Raw genomic sequence first — 17,987 nt, 5'->3', positions numbered from 1 at the left:
ATTATTTACCTTGTCAGGTTCCACAGAAAAACCTGTGGCGATTTTCACTAGCATCACATGAGCCCTGTAGATTTACTGAGAGAATATATGAAACACAGGGAGGCCTCTTATAACCATGGTGTAGTTCTCACTAACTTAGGTCTTTATTGTCTTTCAAAAAAGTTTTATAATTTTCTCCGCAACGTTTCTTGTACATAGTCTTACATTATTCCCAGATACTTAATATTTTTAATGCTATCATAAATATCTTTATTTTTATTAAATTTTAAACCATTTTACTGATTTGTAGAAACAAGATTGATTTTTATACATTTATTTTGTGTCCAGTGACCTACCGTGTTTCCCCGAAAAGAAGACCTAGCCGGACCATCAGCTCTAATGCGTCTTTTGGAGAAATAATTAATATAAGACCGGGTCTTATGTTGTATAAGACCCGGTCTTGTATTATAGTAAAATAAGACGGGGTCTGTCGTGCGGGGGACCCAGCTCGCTGCGCCATGTCAGGTGGGACGGCCTGCGGGCGTCTCTGGTCCCGCTCCCCACATAAGAACACAGGACATGGTGAGGCCAAAAAGGAACACCCACGGAGCCATAGGTAGGGGAGTCACCACTATATTCTTGCCGGCGGCTGGGTTGGAGACACAGGAAGCAGGGGCCGTCTGCAACCTGCCGTCCACTTCTCTGTCAACCAACCAACCCCACTTGCTAACTGCAATCCGCCCTTGCTAGCTCAGCCATCGTCTTGCCAGCCCCCATCTGCTGCCAGCGCAGCCACGGCAGTTATATTAGTGGCCAGTGGCTCACTGGTTACAGCTGACGGCCATTTACTACCTGAGCCAGCAGCTTTCCACGTGAGGCTGAGAGCCTGGAAACTGCACTCCGGGCTCTGTCCCCACAGGGTCTTATATTAATATTTGTTCCAAAAGATGCATTAGAGCTGATGGTCCGGCTAGGTCTGATTTTTGGGGAAACACGGTAGCTAGCTAAATTACCAAACCTAATAATTTGTAGATGGACCCTGGGAGGAGAGATTCTTTTAACGTGAACCCCGAGAAGGAATTTACCTGCTGAGATGGATTCCCCGTGGTCAACCGAGGTCCCAAATTTTGTAAATAATGAGAGTCTAGCGGTCATCTGGTGACAAGAGCTCCTCGCGAATACGCCGGGTACCGGGAAGAACCTCTGACTGAACTCTCACCTTTCCCGCGAGCCTCACTTCCGGCGCCCTGCCCCTCACTTCCGGTGCCCGTGCCCATTCCAGTCGGAAGTGCCCCCGTAACAACTGACCAGAACCGGAATGTCTACCGATGAAGACTGCTCGGTTTGGACGGTCAGCACCGTTCACTTTGGACACCTCGTTTATGTGAAGTAGGCCTTCCTGGGAACCTGGGAGGGAACTTGCCGTATAAAAAATGGCCTCGGGCCAGCCCGGTGGCTCAGGCAGTTAGAGCTCCATGCTCCTAACTCAGAAGGCTGCGGGTTCGATTCCCACATGGGCCAGTGGGCTCTCAACCACAAGGTTGCCGGTTCAACTCCTCGAGTCCCACAAGGGATGGTGGGCTGCGCCCCTCTGCAACTAAGATTGAACACAGCACCTTGAGCTGAGCTGCCGCTGAGCTCCCAGATGTCTCAGTTGGTTGGAGCGCGTCCTCTCAACCACAAGGTTGCCGGTTCGACTCCCGCAAGGGATGGTGGGCTGCGCCCCCTGCAACTAGCAACGGCAACTGGACCTGGAGCTGAGCTGTGCCCCCCACAACTAAGATTGAAAGGATAACAACTTGACTTGGAAAAAAGGCCTGGAAGTACACACTGTTCCCCAATAAAGTCCTGTTCCCCTTCCCCAATAAAATCTTAAAAAAAAAAAAGGCCTCACCTCGGTCTCGGGGGAGGACCCCTTTGGTCTTTGCTAGAGGCAGCATCTCCACGGTTTGCAAACTGTTTACCTTTTTCTGTCCAGTGCCTTTTGGGTTTGTTTACAATACTTTCAGGTGTTCTACACAGACCATCACACTCTGGGAATAAAATTGTTTCATTTATTTTGTATTTCATTTAAAATAATTTTATGAGGGTATAATCTACATATCGTAAAATCCACCCCCTTTTAAGTGCACATTTGAATGATTTTCTGGTAAGTTTAGTGAGTTGTGCCACCACAACAATCCAGTTTTAGAACGTAGCCCTTTTCCCCCCGTGTCTTATATACGGTTTTCATTTTTTTTTTTTTTACCCTACTGCATTTGCAAGGGTCTTTTGTGGAATTCTGACCAGAAGTGAGGGTAGTGGGTACTACAGCTAATTCTCAATTTAAAATGGAATAATTCTGTTGTTTAACCACTCACTGCAACGCTTGTTTGGAGATAATCTCTATACATGTTTCCTTCTATTCCTGGTTTTATAAGAGTTTTGTTTAGTTTTTAATCATGAATGGGACATGGGATTCCATCAAATGTTTTCTATGTCCATCGAGAAATAGTATGATTTTCCCCTAAAAGAGGCCTGTTTCCAATTAATCTCCCCTTTGTGGAGGGTGCTCCAGGTTTCCTCCACTGTCCCCTGAGCTCCAATCGATGGGAACCCAATGCTCAGGTTAACCTGGCCCAGTAAATTCCTTCCAAGAAAAAACAGGTTGCAATGTACCTCTTCCCCATGGTTCTTACCTACTTGGCGTGGGCGCCCATAGTCTATTTCCTTACCAGCTCATGCATCCGTTTCAGAAGATGTTTCCATTTTTTCAGTATGTTAGTTGTTTGTCATTGGAAGATTGGTCCACATCCCAGAATCCATTGCCTACTTGATATGGGTTCCATCTGCCCTTTCCCGCTGCCTGTTTTATATCATGGCTTATTCCAAAAGCAATCTAAGGTCTCTTGCCGAACAACAGCATACACCTTCAGAAAGGTGGTAAAGTGTGTTAAGCCCCAAGGGTTTCCTCTTAAATCAAGACAAAACATTGTTTTCGTATTTGCTGTTTTCTTTGATGGACAGATGAAGGAAAAACTGCACGAGCCACACATCCTGACCATGCATCCTTTATTCCATGACCAGCCGCTGAGCCGCATCCAAGCAACAGTACACAAACCGGCATCGGCTGCAATCCAGCTGTACAATGATCTGAGGCTTACAGTACATTTAAGGCTTTTAAATTTGAAAAAAAAAAAAATTCTTTTAAATAAAACCAAGAAAACCTCCAAACCCAAATCCCAACCAATACAAGCAGTGTAGTCATTTTAAGCATCTTAACATTTCTGAGGCTTATTTGATGCAACTCCAGTGTCAACACCCAAATAACTGCTAAACTAAAAAGATTAGTTCAGTGAAATTTTAATTACATAAATTCTTCAAAGCATAAACTTGGAATTTTTTTTTTTGTCCTGCAAATGTTATAAAATTTTTAATAGCAAAACATAGGAATAAAAACATATTAACAAAATGTATCCAATCATTTACATTACAAACAAGGAATCTGCAGTTCATTGTATCCTGACAAAAGACAACTACCCATTAAGAATCTATGCACAATGTAATTGCAACTATGTACAGGACTTTAAAAAAGCCTATAAGGCAGACTTGACAGAAGCGAAGTCGGCTAGGCTCTTTGTTAGATCAACCAGACAATCAAAATATGAAAACTCTGTTGACTAGTAATAAATTTACACTTAAAAAAAACCCAGTTTCCTTTTGTTGAAGAATATTCCAGTTATATTCTGTGGTTCCAGTGGATGAAGCTGTTTATGACAGTTCCAGTAAATTACCCTTCCAATGATCTGTCTGTGGGGAGGAATGGCATGTTGACAAAAGTTAACAAAGGAATTTTCATCACCATAGTTTTCCAGTTAGTCTATGACAGCTTCACAAAGGGGCAGACCCAATGAATCTAGGGGCTGAAAGGACTGCTGTCAAATACTGAGAACATTGGGGGAGGGAGGGTGGTGTCCTGCAGGACTGAATCCTCAGTGATGGGTAAGGTGGAGACCCAGATGGGACCATCCTTTCTACAGCACGAGAGGCCTGGCCCCACCGTCAGCTCTCAGTCCCAGTCCTGAAAGGTAATGAAGCTGGAAATCACAATAGTTCGGTGTAACGGGGTGTGTGAATGAGTAGAAAACCTCTAGATACAAGACTATTTGATGAGCACGCCCAACAGGCCGGCACGTCCTGTGGTCCACGTGCCATTACCACTATCCAGTTAAAGCGTGTGCAAAACAGAGGACTCTTGTGTTCACAGTAAATGAGGTAAAATCAAGTTGTCTTCAGGAATTAGGAAGTTCGTGAGATATGAACTGTTTTAGTCTTTCTAGGTATTGTGCATAAAGCTCTATGTCGTTATGCCCGGCCCCTTCCACCCACAGGGGCTCCACGGCTCGGGGACAGCGCTCGTACATGGCCAGGCCGTGGGAGAAATCGATGACCTCATCCTCTGTCCCATGAATGACCAACACAGGAGAGGTGACTTTAGATATCTTGTCAATGCTGCAAACAGAAAAGGGGGAGGGGGAGAAAAAGGTCTCCTTTAGTTAATGCTCCGACAACGTCACAAGTAACTGAATCCGTGTCCACAAGCAAGGGACTGCCCCTCTCTCATTGTCCGACTAATTTCGTTTTTTAAAAACTCAACTTTTCATTTTGGAATACTTTTGGATTTACAGGAAAGGTGCAAAGATGGTACAGCGTTCCTCTGCGCCCCTAACCTGTCTCCCTAAGGTCAGCGCTGGACATCGTCTCGGTACCTTTGTCAAAACAAAGACGTCAGTGCAGCGCTAGTAACTCAACTCCAGACTGTATGTGGATTGTAGCCGTTTTCCCCCGATGTCCTTTTTCTGTCCCAGGGCCCAAACGAGAAAACCACACTGCCTTTGGCCACTGTGTTTTGTTAAAGAGTAGTATTAAAAAACGGAGCTCCTGAGAGCCATCAGACTAACCATCCAGTAGCTCACATTTCCGCTGCATTCCTTTATTTGAGAGAGGATTTTAAAAACAACAAACAGGCCAGAACTCAGCATGTCTGAACGAACGTTTCCTTTGATCCCCAGCCCTTAGGTTTTCAGGACTCTGCTTCATGCTCAACCAACACGGCCCTCGCAAACCACACTGCACACTAAGAGCTAATGCCTCACGTTTGATAAAAAAGAAACACTGGGCCACTTAGCTTGAAAAGTTAATGTAATGCCTACACTCGGTTCTGAGTAATTTCTGACTGTTTACAAAAATCCAATCTGTCCTCAAAGGAGGAATATTTGAGGATCTTCAAAAGAATGTGCCACAGCCTCTAAAAACATTTCCCCAAAAGGAATTCAAGACACTCGAAGCCTTGCTGGGTTGGGTGTGTGGGCGACTTCTCCGAGGAAGGTCATTTAACCTCAGAGCCGACCAAGAGAGGGCCGTCTCCCACCCACCTGTCCGCCTGCCCCAGTCCCTCTCTCTCCGTCTTTGGTCACAGTGACAAAAGGGCGTGAACTGGTGAGAGGGTATTCTCTGTAGGGACCTTTCTGTTAAAAGGAACAGTTCACATTTGTTAAACACTTACCTCAGGCAGGAGCTTTGCCCTTTGCATACAAGACCTCATTTACTCATCAGCGAGACACAATGAGAAAGCCATCTCTGTTTAACCAAGGAGGGAACTGTAGCTCAGAGCTGATTAAACAGCAGGCATGAGGTTGTGGAGATAACGCAGAGGTGGGACCTCACTCCCACACCCCAGGGGCCTCCACAGCCTCTCTGAACAACCCAGGAAGCCACCAACCACTTCAAGATGTCCAGGAAGACGGCAAAACCTCAGCAGGCCTGTCATTTGCAAAGATCACAGCCATGGAGGCGACACCCAGTTTTGCAGATTGGGAATCTTGTTTACAAGCCTGCTTCCCCCCTGCATTTCATTCTAAAGTGACTTCTTCTTGTAAGAATGCAAGTCCAATTATATTCCATTAAAAAGATATTTACTGACAGAAGGGGCTGTGCTCCATCCACTCTGCGGTTTAGAAGAAGCTCTACAGTCTGGAGGGTGTATCGGAAGTTAAATGCCACCGTCTGATTCTAAATGGAAAGCAGGTAAAAGAAAATAAACTGCCAAGCCAAAGAATCTTCAGCACTCCTTTATTGTCTTAATACTAAAAGGAAATGGGAAGGGACCCACCTTTACGAAGAAAGGAACACAGAGACAATTTTGCAATGCATTTGGTAGCAGTAGACGCGATTAGAAAACATTTACCAGATTCCATCGATGACAAAAGTCAGTGTGACTTCGCCATTTGGAATCTGTCATACGAATACTCCAGGGGATTGAACAGAAGGCGTGGCCTTCTCTGGCTGTCTCCAGCACCAACTTGCATTAAGCAAAATGCTGAACTCTCTCTAAGCCTCAGTTTCCTAACCTTTAAGAGCCCTGTAACTCGACCAAGTTCTTGAGGCTGTTTCCCAGCCTGAGATAAGGTTTAGCCAAATGCCTGGGGTATCAGACACACCCAGTAAAGATTAGTTGCTGGTTTCCTATTCATTAAGAAGCCACAGTTAGTGGGCATGGCTGTGTTTTCAGGTATACGCTCATTTAAGAGTCAGGAAAAAACCCATTCATTTTGTTGCCAGGGTAACTCCTCGCCTGGCCTCCCACAAACACGCTAACTATCTCCCTTTCAACAAATTGGCCTCTCGTTGCCCATTCAGCACAAACAAGGCCATTTGGAGACGCCCACCAGCCCGCTTGGTATTCCTGCCACACCACTGGAAACCTGCAGCTCCTCAACTTTCCCAAGACGCTGAATTCCACTGAATCCTGGTACAAACTGCCCGGAGCTGAGGTTCACCAATGTGTTACAGGAAGGGTTTCTTCTAATGAATCGAGAGAGGCTACGTGACAGAGGTTTATGTAACCAAATGGGGTTCTTTTTTCCTCCCTAGCAATAGCAGATGACAGCCATTAGTGGGTCAATGAAAGTCGTAAAACTGTCCATTATTTCCGCCTTTTCTACACAAATGATCACGTGAGCCGGCCGGGCCTGCTGTGGAACAGCCTGAGAGCGTGTTAGCCACGCACCAGGGGAAAAGTTTCAGGGGCCGAGTTTTTATCAAACATGCTGTCCTCGACTTGGATTAGAAAAACCACGGGGAGCATTCTCCAACAGAGGTATCCGAGGACCCACTGTGCCTGTTCTTCTATATCTACAGTCCTCTCACCCACTGTCTAGAAAACGGGCTGGGCTGGCATGGGCTCGGGGTCCCACGCTGCCCATGGGGGGTGCGACCCCTCTGCAGGGGGGGAGGTCTTCCGGCCAAAGCAGGAGAGCAGGTGAAATGAGTGGTTCTCAGGGGTCTGGGGCTGCGGGGGTGCTTTCCTCCCACTGTGCCTGTGTTATTCCCTGGCTTGTGAGAAGCTCACTGCACCTTGCCCTCAGCTATGCTGTCCTGTCCGGCTGACAGAGGAGAGGTTTCACAGCTGTGGACACTTGCAGTGCCCACTGAGTGTGGACCCTTCTAACTGCCGTGTCACACACTCTGTCTGCACTAGCTCTTCGTGGTTCAGCCACGCACGTCCATCTGCACGAATGAAGGAACAGTGAACTGGAAGTTCCTTCCTGTATGTGGCTACTTTGCATCCGGCATGTACCGCTGACTCAGCGAAGCCTGGATATGGGCACGGGCAACGTCCTCACAGGTCACCTGGTTGATTCTTACAAATGAGTCAGGACCACAGGACAATGTTACCTGCTGGTGTGTGCGTGTCACCCTCACCTCCACGTGCCCTGAGGCACACGCACACGTGTGATGGGTGGCTGCGTTCAGTAAACATTTATCAGACGCCCCCAGTTAATGGTGTCAGGTCACGGAGGCCTGTTGTCCCGCTGGGGGCTTACCTGGGGAAAGCATCGAAACAGTACGTTTTCCTGGTATCGGGAAAAGCCACACGCAAGCCGGACATGAGGGGCGAGTGGAGAATGACCGCCGCACACTCGTACCGGGAGGCCAGGTCTACGGTGGGGACGGTTCCAATGCTCTGACCGTACAGAATAATGTTCTCAGGACTCACGCCGTACCTGCAGAGGTCAGAGGTTGCGTGCCGTTAGCAAAGAATGGAAGAAAAAGACAAAACCCACACTATCTTAAACTCACAAAACTCCCACAGTTTAAAAACCCATCACCTCATTTCTCCACCTTAGCTTAAAGCGAATGTGAACGTCACAGAAACATGGCAGGGGCCCAGCTCAGGATCACGTGACTGAGATGCCATCTCGTACAACAGTTTGCAAAAATAATGAGCAGGACGTGTGTTTTCTGGACAGTGAACTCAGTAAGTGCACTATGAATTTCATTCAGAATTTACAAGGTCATTTTCTTTCCTCTTTCTCCCTCTTTGCGGTTTCTTTGATAATCCTAAATGTACTTCTGACGTAAAAACAAAAACGTGCTTGGCAAATCCTAATACTGTAATGAGCCCTTCGAGTGAGGCTTTAATAACATGACAGATATTAACCTGCAGTGGAAGAGGGGCTGCGAGGTGATTAATTTGAAGGTAACTATATTTTCCGTAGCCTCTTCTCGGGCTAAACCCTCCCAAGTCTTCATCAGTGGTCTCTGAATCCATTCTCTCCCAATTTTCAGGCTGGTAAAGGGTCACGTGGCAGGCAGGCCACACGCTCCCGGGTGTGTTCACCACGGACGTAAGTGCCTTCCACACACCACGGAAGACGTCCCAGACGTGTGGGATACGTGTGCACGGCTGAGGAGAGCGCTGATGTGCGTCACCAGCAGGGTGACAACACACCCCCACCAGTTCTGCCCTGTCCTTCTGGTTCCTGTGTATCCGTGGTCGCTGAGGGTGTCCCGTTCCTGGCGGCTGGCCTGCTTTCCATCCATGGCCGCCCTCTGACTCGTGCTAATGCATGCACTTCCCAGCTTCCTGCCCGTGTCTCCCTTCTTCCCAGGGCAGAACTCCGTCCCCACATCTAGCCTCTCCTCTCCTCTCCTCACCCCGCCTCTCCTCTCCCACCCCCCTTCTCCCCCCTCTCCCCCCTCCCCTTCTCTCCATTTCCTCTCCTCTCCCAGACCTGCCTTCTCCCCTGCTCTATCTGCAGAAGCTGCCCCACCCATGTCACTCCGGACTCCAACCCACCCTGCAAGTCATTAACCTGGGGATGAAAGTCCATGCCCTTGGATGACACGCCACAGTGTGGCCCCACGTGACTGTTCCAACCTTTTCTTTTCCCTCCAAGGGAACCTCTGCCCTGCAGTTTGGCCCCTCACTGCTTTGTAAACACCTCACCTCCCCATCACACAGACAATTCTGGGGTCCTTCACACACTTCGCCAACCACCCCGTCTACGCATGGTCCTTCCCTTCCGGGGATCAGCACACTGGAGGCATTCCTCGCTTTGAATGGAATGGGATTCTAGCCAAAGGCTGGTTTTGAACAAATTCACCATCGCACACCCTGCCATCTTCCCAATGGATAGAAAACCCACTGGAAGTTTAAATCTTCTTTGGGGATCTAGAGAGGAACAGATTCTCATCTGCAAACCAGCAAAAATGAGTCAGTCCACCGGGGATGACAATAATATTTAGTCCATGCTAATGTGTTTATTACGTAAGACTTCCTCACAACACGACACAAGGAACCAAAGTCTCCTGGTGCTGCCGGGGGGCGCCGGGACCCCGCACAGCCTCTCTACAACAGGCGACACGATGTGTGGTCAGCCGTGGAGAACCTCCACTTTCTGCTCCCAACCCATCCAAATGTCTGCCATCTTCCTGAAGTCACAAGCTATGCTGGGCTCAGGCGGACATGACCAATGTAGGTTTCGGTCCCACTCAGCACCAAGGACAAGCCCCCAGGAGCTCCCTGCAGCCGCCGAGGACGCGCCAGCAGCACCAGTGGCAGGAGCAGGAGTGGAGGTGACACGTGCCCCCCGCCCCCGATGGCGTCCCACGGGAATGACGTCCCATCCCGATGAGGCAAAACCTGTTTGTTTTCATTTCCATGTAAGGCTTTCTTTTCTGACTACAAACCCGAACGAGCTGGGCCTCCCCCAAGACACCCCGCATCCTGTTTAAGTTCTTGGGCCTTGACTTTGTCCTGTGTCCTGAGCATTTCCATTCATCTTTAGAAGAAGCAGGCTTGGCCCAGCGCCACCAACTTTGAAGTCAATATTTTCAATGTTTCAGGGCAGAATTCGTAGTGGAAATAGCTGTAGACACAGGACCAAGACAAACACACAAGGGCACGTGAATGTTAATGGAAGTTGAGGCCTGAGGGGATTGAGAAACCCTAAGGAACTTGAGAGCAAGGCCTCGGCATTCAAGGGTCTGTAGGGAAGGGAAGCAGGTGCGCAGATGTGGCCTGCACAGCACCCTGGCCTTTTGGAACTGCGGCCGCAGGTATGGTCGTCGTAAGTCATTTCTCCACATTGTCACCAAAGCTTCACACACACGTGCCTTCCGTTTTAGTTACGAAGAAGATAAAAAAGCAGCCACCACCTGAAACGCACCTCGTTTCCCTTTGTTAAAATACACTGTTGTAGCTTTAGACTCTTTCTGCTGTTACACTGATGGGTCCCACACAGATTTCTGTGGGTCACTGATTCCCAGGCAAAGCAAAGGAAACACACACTCAAGTATCTATTGACTGAGCGCTGTTATAGGAAATTAAAAACTTAAACGTCAGAGACGTCAGCTATTTGTGTCTTTTTTTTCTGACCACGGGCATTTGGCTAAAAGGGACATTTATAAACAAGATCACTTCTGGAAGGCGTAACAACCTGAGCACGTTCAAGGTATGCTCGCCACACTGGCTACAAAGTTAAATGTCCCACAGGCAACACTAAAAGTAGCCTCCTTCGCTTGAAGCAGTAACATTAAATCTAATGGGAATAAACTATGAGTCTTTGGGGGAAATAAAGAAGGAGATGAGATGCAGCGTGAGAAATAACACCACGTATAAGTTTAGGCAAAATGAATATTATGGCCAGTAAGTTTACCCAAGCAGAGTGAAGGGAATGATGGCAACGGAGCCGGGACGTGAGGACCCACGCGCAGAGGGACAGTGGGAAGCCACCGCTAAGGATGGGAGAGAGCATCAGAGGACGGGGAACGGAGGCTGGCGGCTGGGCGGCGGCTTTACGTTGGGAAGCCACGGACCCGCCACGGGAGTGCCCACAGGATCGGAGGGGGTGCTGCAGACGGGCGACAACTTGTGGCGACGGGAAGGAAGACGATGGTTAGATAAGAAGTGTTTGGAGTTGCTGGGATCTGTGTGTGCTGCTGGTGGGGGGAAGGGCAGCGTGGAAGGTCACTGTACAGAGAAGGGCTGGGAAAACGGGCACAAACAGGGGAGTGGGGAGGAGAGCATACGTGTTCGGAACTGTTTGTTTTGTTAGAAAGTGAGTTTAGTTTGAGTAGAGACAGAGTTTCAGGTGATGGCGGAACACCCAGGAAGGCACAGAAAAGCCCAGCCCTCAGGGTTCACTATAAGAAAATGTTCCTGAAATGGTTTGATGTCCGAGCCGGACAGACAGACCAGCTCCTGAATGCTCCTCGTCCTAACTGCTGCCAGCCGACCGCGGAAGCAGCTGGAAGGAGCCAGGCCGGGAGCTGCAGGAGTCCGCCTACTGGCAGAGGCCCTGGGACAGACCACACAGCCCAGGTCCCGGGAGCTGAACAGGACAACACCTAAGCCAGTGAACAGAAAGCTCACATGTCCTTTTCTTAAACAGACTCCTAGACAATAACAGAACGTGCAGGACAACACATGCCTTCCAGGAGAAGGTGACAGACAGAGGCTCGGTGTGGTCACCCGCACGCCCGGCCAACCCAGGCTTTCTTCAATTTACTCATTTATTTCAAAACATATCAAGACACACGTTACCTCATTTTTGTAAAGCACCATCCTCCCTCACGCAGGAGCTTTCATTCTACCTCAGAGGTTTGAAATGTCCTTCCAAATGGTGGTGCAGGACAGAGCTTTCTGTGTCAGGTCTAAACCCACCCTCCAAACAACTTAATTCTCTGTGTCACACAGACTGTTTCCGACTCCTACAGCACTCTTTCTGTGTCAACGCAAAAATAAACAAGACCTGGCATGACAATTTTCATCGTTAAGAAGTCATCATTCAGCGGAATAGTTAGAGTCCTAAAGAATATAAAGTCAACGCTCTTTAGGTCTGTGACAATTAGAATAGGATAATTTGCTCAAGCTTGTTTGACTAAGATTATGCATGAAATTATTGTAATGATAACTGAGACTCTGATAACTGAGGCCTTCTCTAATTATCTAACATGTTGGAAAAGCCAGAAAATGTTGCCCACCCCCTGCAGCTGCCCAAACAACCTATGAAAGGCTTAAAATACCACCTACCCTCCAGCTTTTGAGAGGATGACACGAGCTGGCTTATGTGACACATCTAGCACCTGACAAAAGCCATTTACTAAATATCACTTCTGTCCACACCAAAGACACAGAAAGACAGAACCTGACCAAAGCAAAGCCTGAAAGGGTCTCCCCAATTCACACCCAAGACACACAGTCAATGCCATGAGATCATGAAATTGCTGTGATGGGGGAAAACTTTCACCATCAAATTTAATCATCCACTCAGTTGCCAAGGCTGAAAGTTACTTCTTAGAACTAGAAACCCAAGAATCCAATTTCTAGTTATTTTATCTCATTGTTAGTTGTGGTCTTACAATGGCTGTAGTACACAGGACGCCTCTGTGATCGGTGACGGCCCTGCCAAGTGTCACTTGCCAGCCAACGAGTGTAGACCTGGGAATGCAACCCCACAGGCCACTTTAGTCCCTGCTCTGCCGCTGCTGAGATGCCCACTGGCCTCTGGGATGGCCGCACTCTGGGGACGGAGAGCATTCCTGAGCCTCTGTCTGCTCGGCCATCTGTGTACCTCCCGGCCCTGAAGCCACAGGTGTGACACGTGGCCAGGGAGTTCTGGATCCCCGCCGACAGAGCGATGGCTTCCGGAACAAGCAAGGCTGCTCCCAAAACAGTCAATCCCAATCCCCGTCTTCCTAGGACGTCTGTGCCTGCTTCTGCTGAACCTGGGGCACGTCACCTTTGTCACCACATGGAAAGGACCTCCGTGAGAATCCCTGCAAAGGGAAGCAGAGCCACGAGGGGAGGTGGATCTGAGCCCTGGCACCCCACGCCAGGCCCTGCACCCCACGCCAGGCCCTGCACCCCACGCCAGGCCTGGCACCCCACGCCAGGCCCCGCACCCCAGGCACGGGCTCCTGGAGTCTGACCGGGTGGAGTGCAGACCCCGCTCTCCTGAAGCCGGGCGAAAACTAGTCTTTTGTAAGCAACTCAGAGTCTGAGGTCAGGAGAGCGTGGAGGTCGGGGCAGGGACGGGGCGTGGAGCTTTGCAGAGAAGGTGAAAACAAGAGGGAGCTTTGGAGCCAGACCACCCAGGTCAGAGCCCCGGCTCTGCCTGGCACCCATCCCCTCAGCTCTCTTTAGCCCCGTTTCCTCGGCCATAAAGGAGTGTAAGTCTTGCCGGTGAGAATTAAATGAGGTAATGAGTGAAGCCCACAGACAGTCCCCCCCGCACCCCCTTTCTAGGCTGCTTTCCTGCTTTCATGTCTGAACGTGGCCCCTGGACACAAGATGACACCCCCATGTGAAAACTGCCCAACTCTGGCTGTGTATCCCCTTGAACGTGGTTGCGTACACGCAGACTGCAAGTCTGTTAAATAAACAGTCCCCTTGGGCAGAGCCAGTGAAGAAGGTCTTTCTCTTGGGTCTAATCCCCTCCTGGCGCCTGTCTTGTGTCTGTCTGACTTGCGTTCCTTGGTTCATTCTGCGTCCACAGCCTCCCGCTCCCCTTCCTCCTCTGCAAAAGGAGCAGCTCAGAGCCTCAGTTATGGACACAAAGCACGTCCAGGGACGCAGGGGTCGCTCCCGCTCACACAGATGGATGACTCTGCTTTGTAGATAAGGAAGCAGAGCGTTGAGAGAGGTTATCGACTCATCTCAGACTCGTGAAGGCTGCTCTAAGTATATGCCAGCTCCGGGCTGGGAGCTAAACGGGGGCAGAAAGTATCAGTCCTGTGAATCCGCACCCAGCTCAGGAAAGCACCCCTCAGGTATGTGTGGAGGGTGCCGCACGGCTCAGAACCACACCTGTCTGTGCTGAGTCTGGGGCACGGCGGCTCCCCTGCTCTCAGGTGTAAAATGGGGCTCCGACCTACCAAGGCTGGGGTGCAGCTGCCCCATAACCTTAATTATCACGCCCTTTAACTCAAAGGTGAAGTGATTAGAAATGAGCGTGTCCCGAGCACCAACCTGAACATTCCAGACGTAACTCGTGCTCTAAAAGTGAACGTTCTGTGTCACACAGACAGAGTTTACGACGCAAAGTTCCGGAGACGACGCAGGTGACGGTCGCACCGTCTCGTGAGTGTGCTCAGCGCCGCGGAACCGCACACTTCAAAATGGGTCCCACGGTACATTTTACGGTGTATTTTATGAGAATAAAAAGAAGGAAAAAAGTGAACAACTCTCTTCAAGTCTGACTTGTACAAATTGTTTCCTTGTTAACAAGCACAAAGGAAAAATCCCAGCTCTCCTGAATTCAACGTAAGACTTTACTATTAAAAAAAAATAAAAAATAATAAATCATAAATAAAACAGTAACAAACAGCAAAATTGCGGGGGTGGGGGGGTTAAATTATAAACTCTCTACAATCCAAAAGCGTTACAAGTTCCCAGTAACATAAAGAAAAAAGATGGTAAAGACAAGCATAGCACGAACACTTTTTACAAACCTGGTAGAATATTCCACTCATGATCTGTCTCTGAGGGGAGCTGACGACTCTATTTTATTTAGACATAGAGTCGTGACCTCTCTGTACCCAAGACCTTGCTATGTTCTCCATTATCTCTGCACCTCGCCTAGATTTTTTTGCAAAGCAAAACAAAGAACTGCTCCTTAGGACAACACAGTAATCCTGCCCGTCGTCCTTCTCTGCTGGAGATGCCAGGATTCCCTCAGGAACCTCACAGAAGGAAGCCAGCGAGGCCGGCGCAGACAGACTGACGGCTTTCTCTGAGGGGCACCTTGCACCTGAACAGAATTCCAGTTTCCATATCTGAACACTCAAGGTCGTCTGCATTCTAAAAGATCACCCCTCGTCTGTCAAGCACAGGGGTTGGGACCACACGTGCCACATCCAGCCTCCGTGACCCCAAGGAGCAGACGGTGCCTGTATGACTCAGGTCTAACCTCCCCCCCCACCTTTGTTTCCTTTTCCAAGTCCGTCTAAAATAAGGTCGGGGCAGCTTCAACATTGTATCTTAACTGAAGTACTATGTAGCACATAAACATAACACAGCAAATGCCGCCTTGCTATTTCCTGTCAACAGGAAGCCTTCATGTAGTCACTGACAGGACCGTGACACTGACCATTCAGAAACAGCCACGAGCCGCCCTCCCTTCCCGCACTTCACCGGGACCAGTTACGACGACTTCCTAACCCAGGCTTCGGAGCCTACCATAACCAGGGACAGAGAGACAGAGTCACAGTCTGTTCCTTTGCAGACAACGCAAGTCTGTAACAACACGTGCTCTGAAGTAACAAGACAGTCCCATGCTTTTTACCACCTGTCAATCCATACTCGACCTCTGCGTCTTACATGTTTCCTGTTGTGCTCCTGGCTTTTCTTTGGCAGGATGTGAAACGCTGCATGTCTCCTATTGAAAGCACTTTGGAAATGGAAGGACTTCACATGCCAATGAAATTTCAAACAGGGATGGAGGCAGACCCAGGTTTTCATTGTGAGACGAAGCTGTTTTGTCCTTATGAAAGCTCGGGACTCTGGCAAACCGCCCTCCCTGGCTGGGTTCTCTGCTCTCCCGAAGCCCAATGGACCAGAAACGAGTCTCTAAAGTCCTTCCTAGACACCTTTTAGCCTTTCAAGTCCCCTTCTCAGCCCTGGAAGGTTCCTACAGGATCACTTCTAACACACCATGTTTGAGAGTTCCCGTCAAGCCACGGCAACTTGGAAGCGTTCTGACTACAGATTTTCAATCAGGCAAGAATTGTTTTTTTTCCACTCGAATCTCAAAAGAAATCAGAATGATATAACCATCTTCTATAAAGCATTAGCGAATGCTTTCAATACCATAGCTCTGTTTGCATGCGTTTTTGTTCTGAAACCCAGAAGCCTGTTTCACCCTCTTCTACAAACTATTAGCATTCCTCAGGTTTAAAACACCGTGGAACAGTTTGGCCAAAATGCTTACAGAAACATTACGATTTTATTACGATTTCAAACGCACTACTTCCTTGGCACGAAGCAAGATTTATAAGCAAGCTCACACATTCTCATAAAGCGAATATTTGCACCAAGCGTTACATAATAAACACCTCAGCTGAGCTTTGCTTGCCCTGCCGGTTACGTACACACGTGGCCTGGGCTTTCTCTCTGGGGCCTCCCAGAGCCAGAGCCAGAGACAGCACACTTTTTGCCTCCTGGTCACCCAGTATCTGCTAGGTCGATGGTGCCAGGAGCTAAGGGCCCAAGAATGAACAAGGGAGGTTTGGGTTTCCCCTTGTGGGGGCTTCTAGCCTAACAGTCTGATGGTGCAGGCGGTTTTCATTCTAAAATAAGAAGGCCTGGTTTTAACGTCTTGCTCATTTGTTTCACGGTGCTGAGGCTCTTCTACAAACTCTTAGAAATTCAGTGCTTCTAGAGATTTAATTCGATTACTCACAAAAAGATGCCTTTTGGCTTCTAAAACATGTTCAATTTTATTCAGCAGGAAGGGCCCAAGGAATAGCTGTTTACCTGGTTTTGTGGCTGTTACTTGGATGCACTGAGAACGGGAGATCCAGGACCCCGAGCCCATAGACCGCTCATCCTGACTGTAAGGTCCCTTCGGAATGCCTGCAGGCCCTGAACGGTGGGGACGCGGGGACGTTGGCCCCACGGTGACCTCCCTGCCGCTGGATTTCTCATCTGCCAAGCGAGGGAATGGGTTAGGCCCGGGTGAGCCTCCTCCAGCACCTGTCGGGGCACCGTCACGTTCCCGGCAGGCTCGGCCCCACCAGGAGATCAGCTCAGGCCAGACCAGAGGTGCTCACTGCAGGGAAGGTCAAGGTCGCACCTGCCTGGCACGACAGCCCTTACGCGAGCAGCTCCCGGGACACCAGCACCCACTGGGGGCCTCGTAACAGCCGCACTGCCGAACGCCAGGGGCTCACTCCAGTCCGGCTCTTGTCCAGCATGAGGACATGGCAGGACCGGGACAGCCTGTGCCAGGATGACACCTCTGCAAACCTTATCTCAACTCCTAGCACCCACCTGCAAGGTGCTAGCATCAGTTCCTTCGAACTAAAGATTGGGCAGCTGGGTGAATGAGTCAAGGCCACGAAGCTGGCAGGTGGCAGAGCCTGGCTCTTAACTCACATCAGATGCTCATCGCCACGCCGCCACTGAGCCAGGGACGGGTGGCAGCAGCCACACTGGTCCTTAGTGGCGAGGGCAGGGGTGACAACCCCACCCCTTCAGGGAGGTACTTAAGCATGTCACCCAGCCCTTCCCCGACCCCCACACTTTAAATGATGAAGCACCAGAAACCAGCACACATGTGGCCAGGCCCGTCACTGGCTCCAGGGACCCCGGGGAGACTCAGACCTACTGTGCACATCCGAGAATAATGCACCTTGGACCACGGTTCTCACACGTGCTCTTTCCCTGCCTTCTCTCACCCAGCACTTGCCCAGCTACCGCAGGAAAACTGTCTCTATTTTTGGAAACTGATTGTATTCTAATATTTCAAGAATGCTGTTAGGACACCATTCTAACAGACGAATGCGGACTATTCAAGCCATCCAGGAAAGAAAGGCTAGTTAGCTGAGGCACGGAGGGCTTCCTCCACCTACGGTGCCACCTGCCAAACACCCAGATGGCTTGCACTTCTCAGCTCCAATTTCTCGAGTGCCCAGACACTACACCACACCCTCGCAGGTTAACTGCCCCAAATCTCTAAAGA

General features: G+C 49.4%; 1 protein-coding gene across 2 annotated transcripts in view; it reads right to left on the bottom strand.

Annotated features, from left to right (window-relative positions):
• Nucleotides 1–3,013: 3,013 nt before the first annotated feature.
• ABHD17C (abhydrolase domain containing 17C, depalmitoylase) overlaps nt 3,014–17,987 on the bottom strand; it is a 30,802-nt gene continuing 15,828 nt past the window's right edge. Inside the window, exons 2-4 of one of the 2 annotated variants that reach the window (XM_074317800.1) lie at nt 7,845–8,024; nt 5,942–6,030; nt 4,331–4,470 (exon numbers count right to left, since the gene is read on the bottom strand). In XM_074317800.1, coding sequence (XP_074173901.1) covers nt 5,985–6,030; nt 7,845–8,024 — 226 coding nt within the window. In that variant the 3' untranslated portion in view covers nt 4,331–4,470; nt 5,942–5,984. Of the gene's footprint in view, nt 4,471–5,941; nt 6,031–7,844; nt 8,025–17,987 lie in introns of both variants that reach the window. The other variant, XM_019743494.2, reaches the window with a different exon arrangement.

Source organism: Rhinolophus sinicus, linkage group LG13 (genome assembly GCF_036562045.2).
Source record: "Rhinolophus sinicus isolate RSC01 linkage group LG13, ASM3656204v1, whole genome shotgun sequence".
NCBI lineage: Eukaryota > Metazoa > Chordata > Mammalia > Chiroptera > Rhinolophidae > Rhinolophus > Rhinolophus sinicus.
Note: the sequence above shows the minus strand (reverse complement) of the source record. Positions and strands in the feature narration are given on the sequence as shown.